The sequence below is a fragment of the Cardiocondyla obscurior genome, linkage group LG09 (genome assembly GCF_019399895.1).
Source record: "Cardiocondyla obscurior isolate alpha-2009 linkage group LG09, Cobs3.1, whole genome shotgun sequence".
Classification (NCBI taxonomy): Eukaryota; Metazoa; Arthropoda; class Insecta; order Hymenoptera; family Formicidae; genus Cardiocondyla; species Cardiocondyla obscurior.
In genome coordinates this window covers 2,982,992-2,993,063 of record NC_091872.1, presented here as the reverse complement: position 1 = coordinate 2,993,063, position 10,072 = coordinate 2,982,992, and the positions used below count along the sequence as shown (strand labels likewise).

Here is a 10,072-nt window from a genome sequence, read left to right as displayed (position 1 = left end):
AATTTTCTAGTGAATCCCGCAGCAAGAGCTCGCGAAGCACCGACGTTGACCAATCATTGAACGACGTTGCACGCCGCGTTGCGACGACCGACGCGGTTATTGGAAAAGTCGAAGGAGGCCGCGAGGCTATCCGAGGGCTTCCGAAGCGCCCGCATGACGTCACGTCAGAGCAGAAGAGATAAGAGACCAGTTGTGGAAAGAGAGTTCTGTTTCCTGGTGACCCTGGTGTATCTCCAGGAGTGTTCGAAGAAGATTGTCCGCGAGTTCCGTCAGCCACGCGTATCACCGAAATGTCGTACGCGTATCTGTTCAAGTATATCATTATCGGGGACACAGGTAAATATTAATTGAGACGCGCGCGTCGTTGCTGACTGCTGCGAAACGGGGACTTTGCTTCCCGCGGCCCTCGCGCCTTCTACGCCGTGACAGAACCTATTGTTGTCGTTTCCGAGATATGCGCGATTGACTGTGCCAACTCTGCGGCCACGAAAAAAAAATGGTTCCGTTTTCCGGGAGCGACAGTCAGCGAATTGATTTCTTTATCGCGTACACTATTTATGTACATCGCGCATCAGTATATAGTTCAGAATATATTGCTATATAGTGTGATAGATCTTAAGTTTTCTCCTCCTTGTATCATACAACTGATATTTGAGTTATTGTTACTCGCTGTAACATGTTGATCAAACTGGCTGTTTACTTGACAAACTGCTTAGTTGATTTCTGCATTATATATAGATAACATATGAATTTTTATAATGGAATTATTCTTGTTTAATTAAATATCTTGTCATGTTTACTGTTATGTGTAAAAATATTGTTTCAACTCTATTTTCGTCAGGAGATTGATGCATTATTATCAGTGGGGGTTAAAATGTTAAACAATGGTTAATTAATTTCAAAAATTATGTAAGTGGAATTTTACAAACATAATACAAAGATTTATAAATATTAAAATAAGTTGTAAAATGCAAGGGCAAAGAATTTTGTGTTTAATCTAACTGATATATAGAATAAGGCTTTTTATTACAATTTATAAATATAAAAATTTTGTTTTTATATAGGAGTTGGAAAATCCTGTCTTCTTCTTCAATTTACTGACAAAAGATTTCAACCAGTTCATGACTTGACAATAGGAGTTGAGTTTGGAGCTCGTATGATTACCATTGATAGCAAGCAAATTAAGCTGCAGATTTGGGACACTGTAATTATTTAATTTATTTGTATTTTTGTAATTTTTATCTTTGTAGACAATTTTTATATATATATATATTTCACCAAAATATGAACAAAATTTATAAATTTTTTGTTTTATTGTTTTATTTGATTTTTTATGACCAAAAGAAATTGTTAATTATTTTCTTGATTTATGCTTTATAGGCAGGCCAAGAGGCATTTCGTTCTATAACAAGGTCGTATTACCGTGGAGCAGCCGGTGCTCTATTGGTATATGACATTACACGTAGGGAAACTTTTAATCATCTTACAACTTGGCTGGAAGATGCAAGGCAACATTCAAATTCCAATATGGTTATCATGTTAATTGGCAACAAAAGTGATCTGGATAGTCGAAGAGAAGTAAGGAGAGAAGAAGGTGAAGCTTTCGCACGGGAACATGGTCTTGTCTTTATGGAAACCAGTGCTAAGACTGCAGCCAATGTTGAGGAAGCATTCATCAATACGGCAAAAGAAATATATGAAAAAATACAAGAAGGCGTATTTGACATTAACAATGAGGTATGACATTAATATATTTTTAATGTAGTTTTTATCATTAGTTTCTTTTAATAATTTAATTTATTATTATTTGTGTAATCACAAAATAAATAAATATTGTAAATATAAAGATAAAAAATATGAAATAAATGCACAGTGATTAACTGTATAGTTACCTTGTATAGTATTACATTTTGTTATCTTATTTGCTTTTATATTATCTACATTTGTGTTAATTTCTAAATATACTTCTGAATGCGAGAAAGATATATTATAAAAGAGTATATATGCTTTATACTGATGTTTTTATACTTCTTCAATAATTGAATTGTACAGGCAAACGGTATTAAGATTGGACCACAACATTCGCCAACAAGTCCTGGAGGGTTAGCAGGAACTGGTGGACAAGGTAATGCGCAGGGTGGTGGGTGCTGCTAGGGGCTGGGGCTTATCTGTCCACCGCTTCATCCTTCTCCGATCTGAATTGACTTTATTTCTGCTCTTCATTTTAAGCTGAACACACTTACTTTGTACACCTTAATTTTACGCATATCGCGTCATGAGGTAATAAGTGACAATTGGTGTATTTATTAGTTAAAATAATCTTATATACGTAATGAATAGGATTATTGTAAGACGAAAATGTTATACATCATTAAAATCATGAAGCATTAATAAAGTTTATTTACAAATTCTCGTAAAGATATGAAAGAGCTTATATTATTCTTTATAATATTTCTGCCGGATATAATTCAAAAGCAACAAAGAGACATGCTTTTCAACTTGATATGCAATTATTATTTAGATTATTATTATATATATTGTATATATATATATAATCATTTTCGTTCTTGCATATTTACGTAAGTTTTCCTTTCTACGAATAATATGACATATTATTTTAAACCGGCATCTGTGAGATTTTATTAAGTTTTATATAAAAATGTTTATTTAAAGTATATATATGCATATAATTTAAATTTTATTACACTGTAAAGTTAGCTTGTCTCCCACTTTATGCAGCACGACGTAAATTAATTTATTAAATAATGTATTAACTATCGGGAATGATAAAGCGGGAGAGGACAGGCATTTTAATCTAATGTTTTATATTTGTTTAATATATGTACTGAATATTGTGTACTGTAATGTAATGTGCACTAATGATCAAAATTCGATTTTATTGGTAGTAGCTCGTGGACGCTGATATATCGGTTAAGTCAAATTGATTTGACGTGATTTACACTTAATTATTTAATTAATTACATTATATATATATGTATACATATATATATACATATATATATATATGTATGTATGTATTGATGTATAAGATGATGATTATATAAAATTTATATTAATCAATGCCACAAGAAGGCCTATATTTAACCAAATTTATATTTTATGTAATAATTACCAAGAGATCTCTAATTGCATATGTTTCCTATTGATATCGTTATTTATGGTCTTTTTGGAAACGAAAGCATTGATGCTATAAACAAATCAAAAAATTTGCATTTTTACAATTTATATTATAGTAACAAAAATTTCTAATATTTAATATATAACATAAAAAAAAAAATAGAAGTTGCATTCTTGAGTTGTAGACCGTAGATAAAGATATCAATATAAATATGATAGTGATAATTTTATCTGTACTTTATTAAGATCCAGAAATAATTTTATTTCAATGAATACGTCTCTCTTTATTTCATGAAAAAAAAGAAAAAAAAAATTATGAATGATTCAGAATTCACAGAGACATGAGACACAAGGTATTTAAGGGGCTTGTATTCTTGGTGTCATTAATTAATAAATTAAAATAATACATGATAAACTATTTATTTAATTGTTACCCATCCCAAAAAAATTTACGAGAATATATACACGGTACAAAGAAATATGTTTTTAAATTTTATCGGACAAGAAAAAATTTTTGATTGACGTTATTGAGTTATCTATTACTGAATTATCTTTTTTTTTTCTTATTTACTTATTTTACTTTTTTTTCCTATCTTTTTTAAACCGAGCCAATCGAGGTAGTGATAAAAGTTAATTGACGCGAAGTCTAACATATTATGTTTATCATTTTATTTACTTTTAATGATTAAATTATTATTTCTATTTATTTGTAATTAAAAATTAAATTGGCCGCGAATGTAAAAAAAAATCGAAGTTATACTAATGTTAAAATAACGATTTAATTAATTAATTAGTTAAAATAATTCAAGATTTATCATAAATAAATGCGCTCTGTTCAATTCAAATTAAATTGTAAAATGCGAATAAAGCTGTTGCGAGATTTTTCTCAGGAGAATTTACAAGGACCTAGATAAAAAAAAAAGTAACTGTTGTGTTTTTTGTCTCCAATATAAACACATAGCGTGCTGTTTTCCGCGAAAAGGCAGCGTCTCGCATCGCGCAATTCTTGGAACCCGAGCCTCGAATCGCCAGTTACCCCTCTCCCCTGCTCACCTTCTCAGCAGCACTTCAAATCTTTCGGCGATCACCCGGTCAGTTCGGTTCGTGTAACTCATAAGACCGTATCTTCGGCAATGATGAGCGATTGCAGCGATGAAAATCGTGCCGGCGAGTGCCAGCTTACCGTGCGACTCCTGGAGATGTGCCGCCGTACGGAGTACGAACTCGTGCAGGTAGAGATTGATCCACCGTTTTGCTTCGTTCTACTCACCACTGCGTATATTCGAACATATTGGGAGACCGAAACAGTTCTCAATGTGAGAAAAAAAAAAAAAAAAAAAAAGATTAAAATAATTTATATTCTAACATACGAATTTCGCGTCATCTTTCAGTTATTTTTCTAATATCGTGGAGAGATAATTACCTTGATGAGGTAGTTTCAAGGGATACGTTTTAAAGTGGTTGACAATTTTTTTGCATATTTATATACATATATATCTCCTCTCTAAATCATCTTCGAATTTCACGCAGGAAAATGGTCAGCGACGGTTGACGGCACCAGAAATAGCGCGAGGCGAACGGCAGCGGGTTAAGGGCGCGGAGGTGTTCCTGGGCCGTTTGCCGCGCGATTGCTACGAGGACGAGTTGATGCCGGTGCTGGAACAGGCGGGCCGGCTTTTGGAGCTACGACTGATGCTGGACTTTTCCGGATCGACGCGTGGCTACGCGTTCGCGTTGTACGAGAACCCGCGGATCGCCCGGAAGGCATGCGAGTACCTGGACGGCTACCAGATCCGACCGGGACACCGCATCGGCGTGGTAAAGTCCATAGACAACTGCCGCCTCTTTTTCGGCGGCGTCCCCAAGACCAAGACCAAGCCCGAGTTCATGGAGGAGTTGACCAAGCTACTCGACGGCATCACGGATATCTACCTATATCCGCACGCCCAGGATCGCAACCTGAATCGCGGCTTCATCTTCGTCGAGTTTCGCGACCATCGGGCGGCCGCGATGGCCCGGCGTCAGCTAATTCCTGGTAAAGTGACGCTCTGGAATCACGAGATCGCGGTAGACTGGGCAGATCCGGAGCCGGGCGATCCGGTCGACGAGGACATTATGCAAACGGTAAACCTTTATTCTTTGAATTGTATCGGAATGGTAAAAAATATTGGAATAAGTATCTTACCGTTCTATTACGAATATATACATATATATATTTTATTTTATTTTATTTTATTTTATTTTAACACATTCATTTTTTTCACAGATTTTTATAACCGCCAAAGTTAATAATTTATAACGCTAAATGTAATATTTAAAGGAGTAATAATTGACATAGAAAAATTTAAAAATATAGGATTCTAAAGAGTGGAATAAAACACACAAAAAAAATGTAATATTACATTTTTCTGGGTATATAACATTATCGAGAAACAGAGATTGAACAAATTAAAGTGTTTGTACATATCGCGTTCTGTGTAATTGTACAAACATATTTCGAATTGCAGAGAGTTAAAAAATAAAAAGAAGTTTTTATTTTTTTTTAAATTTTTTATAGCTTATTAATAATTCTATTACAATCTGATAAAAATTTATTCGTCAATGTGAAATAATATACCTTCCGAATATTATAGAATAAAATAGTAAACTGAAAAGCTTGTATATTGAAGTTATTCGCTGTAATTAAATTTTAAAACAAATACTTAGAAAAAACCCGCTACGTTAAAAAAATATGTACCAAACGTATTGCAAAGAACGGAATAATAATACATTTCTATAAGAATTGTAAGGAATACGGGTCGGCGTAGGATAAATCTGCCCCGACCAAATCACATTTCATATCATTCTGTACATGTATATTATATATATAGTATATATATATGCATATTGTATATAAAATGGTGTGAAACACCCCGGATATGTTGCACTAACTCAATATCGTATGCAATGACAAATAGGTGACGGCTCTGTTCGTAAGGAATCTCGCGCTCGATATGCCGCCGCAAAAGATGAAGGAAATTCTCTACAGGCACACAAACGTGCCGATATTGAAGCTTAAGAAGATCAATCACTTCGCTTTTGTTCACTACGAAAATCGCGAAGCCGCGCAGATCGTAATGAACATGATACAAAGTGAGTACGTAAGCGATATAACTAGACCCAAAAGACAAAGAAAATTTATAATATTTATTTCATAAAAATAAAATTTGTTAGTTTTACTATTTAAAAAAAAAGAAACACTTATTTTATTTTAAGGAATTAATTTGTGTTTAATTTTATAATGGCTGTTTTTACTGTTAGAAACTTGCGGCATTACCGAAAAATATGGCTGGGAGATCCGCTGGGCGAAACCTATCGGAGTATCTAAGATTATGGAAAGAGAACGGTACATTCGCGAAGCAGTAACGCATTCAAATGGCCAAAAGACTGAAGTTTTATACCCGAAACAAGGAAAGAAACGTTTCGTTAAATCACTCGCAAAAACACAAGATGATAGTGTCCACTTGACACAGATGAAGGTTCTGCAGAACTGGGTAAAGGAGAGACTCGATGCTACGTGTACCTTTGACTGTGTACAAACACCGGATACATCCGAATATATCGGACAAGTAAAACATTTTGACAAACTCATGACTTATCTTTTTTTTTTATGTCTAATGGTTCATTACTTTCTTTCGCGTTTCATTGTTTTAGGTAATTATTCGCAAAGATGAAGAAATAATGTTCGAGTTTCAAGGAAAGCCGATGGCGTCGAAACATGAAGCTATGAGCGCAGTATCCGTTAAAGGGTGCCAATGTTTGACCAGTATGTTCGCGAATGGTGGTATGCATAACATTTCGGTTTGTGTTATATTAAAAGCTTTTGATTACTTGGTTCTCTATTTGCGCGCGTTGAATCGAAAGCAATTTTGACAAAACGCTTCTACACGGATTAATTCAACTCTGACAACGAAAAACATGCGTAATATTTATGAAATTGCGATTTTCAATAGTAATCGACAAGTATCATTTACCGCGAAATCTCGTTCGCTCTTGTTTGGACCGAAAAATATTTTTGCAATCCACAATGCGCAACGTTTTAATGCTGTTTCATGGGTATTTTTTATAGCGCCGCAGATATACGAGCAGCATTATATTCAGTCAGAACCGAACATCAACCCCGACGATGCACCGATTGATGTACCAATTGTTTGGTATCCAAGAATCATTCAAAATTAAAGCAATCCGTATTGTTTTAGCGTTTGTTTCTATTTCCACTTTTTAATTGTTACATACAAATAAAAAAAAGTCTTCAACTTTTGCGTATGTATGTAATAATTGTTACGTAATGCATACATGAACCCATTGATGTAATCGCAAAAACAGGTCGATGACTTTTTTTTATATCAATTTTTTAACAATTGTTATTATTGATTAAGAACATTTTAATACAGTTTTAAATTTCATTTTTAGACAGTTATACTTCTAAACATTAATGCTTAAAATATATTCTACTTGAGTGCCTAAAATATTTTAATTCGAAATGATTAAAGTTCGCAATCTTTAATAATGTTTAATGAAGTTTTAATGGAAATAATATTAACTATGATATATATGGCCATTTATTTGAACTATAATAACGTTCAATGAATTTTTTTTATTAAAAAAGTATTTAAAATGTATTGAAAAATTATTAAAGCGTGTGCAAAACCGCAATATCTATATATATTTGATGAATTATAATAATCTATAAACTTCGCTTGTTATATCAATGGCCACTGTAAAAGTTTATCTGCGCATCGTAATGGACTCAGTTTAGAATATACTAATTCACTTTTAATAATATAATCTTAAAAATCTGATGGCAAATTTCATACACTACAAAAAATTTTTTTATTTTTTACATGTTCTTTTAATCAATTAACATATGTATGTTGAAAGGCACTCTATTTTATTAAGAAAGTTTTAAGATTACTTAAAAATTAAGAATAGTTTAGTTCATTATATTACTAAAGATATTCTTCCGTTTTCTGCATATATGCAATAAAAAAAAAAAAAAGAGTATTTTTTATGTTTAATTTAAATGCAATACTGTGTTTTCGTTCTTCGTGTTTGGATTAATTATTTTAATTATAAGATGTGCATAAATATGCGTGTTGTATTATATGAAATCTGTGATTATATTTTAAGTTTAGTTTGTAATTTTCATGCATAATTCACATTACATAACGAAAGAGTTAATATAATAAAGACATTATTTTTGCACAAGTTCATATTCTTATTTTTTAAATTCTTACAATTATAAAGTAAGTCGTAATATATTTAAAATAGTGTTTGAGGATTTACCTTTATTCGAAAAGGAGGTTCCTGAGAAGATGTAGGCATAGTGCGTCTATCATTTAAACGGGAAAGGGCTCAGTACTCTTTGTATCGGCGATAGTATCGTGGAGTAATCCTCCAGGATCATCCGTACCGTTTCGTAATCTGTATTGCCGGTGACATTGCTCGGTCTCATGCAACGCATTAATCGCCTGGTCTGCTTGCTACATCCGATCGGGTTGTTCCTTTCCTGCATGCTGAAGGTCTCGTACGTGAATACGAGTAGTTTCTCCACGACGCAATCGAGTACTCTATCGCTCGGCAACTCGCCTCGTCCACTCTCGACACAACCCTTGATCATTACGTTCATCCAATTCCAATCCTCCCACACATCTGTCATCTCGACCTTTTGGTTCTCCAATTGCCATGTCAAACGAGCGCGATACCTGTAAGTGTGCGTTACACATGTCGACACATCTTGAAATATTCGATTAGAATAAAATTTTCTTACTATAATATTTTATGTAACATATATACATATACATATATGTATGTACGTATATGTATATAATTCGTTTTACTTACGGCCATCTCCATGGATTTTTGCCGAATTTTACTTTTTTTAGATTGCCCATATAAGCAAACATGTTGTAGTCTATATAGCTGAGTTGGTTATAATCGAAGTAAAAGTTCTCCAAATTGTGAAGCATCTGAAAGACCGTGTAGTCAATCCACTGAATGAAGTTGAACGACAAGTCCAAAGTCTGTAGAGAGTGTTGCATGTTGACGAACCAATCTCCTTGCACATTCGTCAGTTTATTGCCCCAGAGCATCAGCTTTTTCAGCTTCGTAAGACCTACGAATGCTTGTGTGTCGCACGTCTGTATGCCCGATTCATGCAGATCTAAAGTGACGAGAGTCGCTCCGAATCTCGCGAAACTGTGCCTTCGGTCAGAACAAAGTAAAAATCGTGATACAATACCTATATTCGATAAGAATAAGAAATAAATATTCAAAGATTATATTCAGAGTGCAAATATTACAAAATACAATATATACTTTATCAAGTACCTAAAAGAATAATAAATGGAATGCAAATTTGAATGCATTAATATCTAAATATCTGAAAAATGCACGAAAAGTCAATTATAAATACATCGTGATATCAATTTAATTGATTTTTTTCCCACAAAATTTTTCGACAATCAAAAAGGCAAAAATGTTTTTCTTACTCGGGTATGTTAGGTATGTTTGAGTCGGAAATCGTAATAATCGTCGTGTTGGTCAACGCTTCGTCCAAATGTCGTTGCAGAGTCGTTAATTGAGTGCATCGAAATCCGACATCACTCGTACGTTTGTACGTCATCTTCACGCATGGCGACACCGATAAAACCGCTTGAAAAATTATGTAAAGAACATAAATAATTAATAATCGCTTCATTGTCGTGGAATTCTTTCGCAACGAAGTCGTTTAGTTGACTGAGTCCTCGAGACAGCGAGCGATGAGTAAAACGTATAATGTGGGTGTTATTTCCTCGTGACTTCCTTTTGATAATACAAATCAACGAATCATAGTCGAATATCTGACATTCTTATCGCTGTTATAATTATTCGAAAATTACGCAATATATTACAA

The 10,072-nt window shown here is 33.5% G+C and overlaps 3 protein-coding genes across 3 annotated transcripts; 2 read left to right on the top strand and 1 right to left on the bottom strand.

Moving 5' to 3' along the window:
* Positions 1 to 154: 154 nt before the first annotated feature.
* On the top strand, positions 155 to 3,468 carry Rab2 (RAS oncogene family member Rab2). Its single transcript, XM_070661405.1, has 4 exons — positions 155 to 336; positions 1,065 to 1,204; positions 1,381 to 1,737; positions 2,053 to 3,468. Exons 1-4 carry the CDS (start codon positions 291 to 293, stop codon positions 2,152 to 2,154), a joined length of 645 nt encoding a protein of 214 aa, XP_070517506.1. The 5' UTR covers positions 155 to 290; the 3' UTR covers positions 2,155 to 3,468.
* A 776-nt stretch (positions 3,469 to 4,244) lies between these two features.
* LOC139105342 (RNA-binding protein 47) lies at positions 4,245 to 7,568 on the top strand. The gene is made up of 6 exons (XM_070661388.1): positions 4,245 to 4,370; positions 4,669 to 5,262; positions 6,096 to 6,270; positions 6,439 to 6,746; positions 6,832 to 6,961; positions 7,247 to 7,568. The coding sequence occupies exons 1-6, from the start codon at positions 4,272 to 4,274 to the stop codon at positions 7,354 to 7,356; spliced, it is 1,416 nt and encodes a 471-aa protein (XP_070517489.1). The 5' UTR covers positions 4,245 to 4,271; the 3' UTR covers positions 7,357 to 7,568.
* A 705-nt stretch (positions 7,569 to 8,273) lies between these two features.
* Positions 8,274 to 10,052, bottom strand: LOC139105350 (leucine-rich repeat-containing protein 15). The gene is made up of 3 exons (XM_070661402.1): positions 9,669 to 10,052; positions 9,022 to 9,381; positions 8,274 to 8,882 (listed from the first exon to the last, which is right to left on the bottom strand). Exons 1-3 carry the CDS (start codon positions 9,875 to 9,877, stop codon positions 8,513 to 8,515), a joined length of 939 nt encoding a protein of 312 aa, XP_070517503.1. The 5' UTR covers positions 9,878 to 10,052; the 3' UTR covers positions 8,274 to 8,512.
* Between the last annotated feature and the right edge of the window lie 20 nt (positions 10,053 to 10,072).

What these genes read in the sequence shown, in the direction of transcription:
- Rab2 (XM_070661405.1), top strand. Translation starts at nt 291, where the DNA reads ATGTCGTACGCGTATCTGTTCAAGTATATCATTATCGGGGACACAG. An exon ending in AGCTGCAGATTTGGGACACT is followed by an intron (nt 1,205 to 1,380) that starts GTAATTATTTAA and finishes TATGCTTTATAG; the next exon opens with GCAGGCCAAGAGGCATTTCG. An exon ending in TATTTGACATTAACAATGAG is followed by an intron (nt 1,738 to 2,052) that starts GTATGACATTAA and finishes TGAATTGTACAG; the next exon opens with GCAAACGGTATTAAGATTGG.
- LOC139105342 (XM_070661388.1), top strand. Translation starts at nt 4,272, where the DNA reads ATGATGAGCGATTGCAGCGATGAAAATCGTGCCGGCGAGTGCCAGCTT. An exon ending in ACGAGGACATTATGCAAACG is followed by an intron (nt 5,263 to 6,095) that starts GTAAACCTTTAT and finishes AATGACAAATAG; the next exon opens with GTGACGGCTCTGTTCGTAAG. An exon ending in CATCCGAATATATCGGACAA is followed by an intron (nt 6,747 to 6,831) that starts GTAAAACATTTT and finishes TCATTGTTTTAG; the next exon opens with GTAATTATTCGCAAAGATGA.
- LOC139105350 (XM_070661402.1), bottom strand. Translation starts at nt 9,877, where the DNA reads ATGAAGCGATTATTAATTATTTATGTTCTTTACATAATTTTTCAAGCG. An exon ending in AACATACCTAACATACCCGA is followed by an intron (nt 9,382 to 9,668) that starts GTAAGAAAAACA and finishes TTCTGACCGAAG; the next exon opens with GCACAGTTTCGCGAGATTCG. An exon ending in AAAAATCCATGGAGATGGCC is followed by an intron (nt 8,883 to 9,021) that starts GTAAGTAAAACG and finishes GCACACTTACAG; the next exon opens with GTATCGCGCTCGTTTGACAT.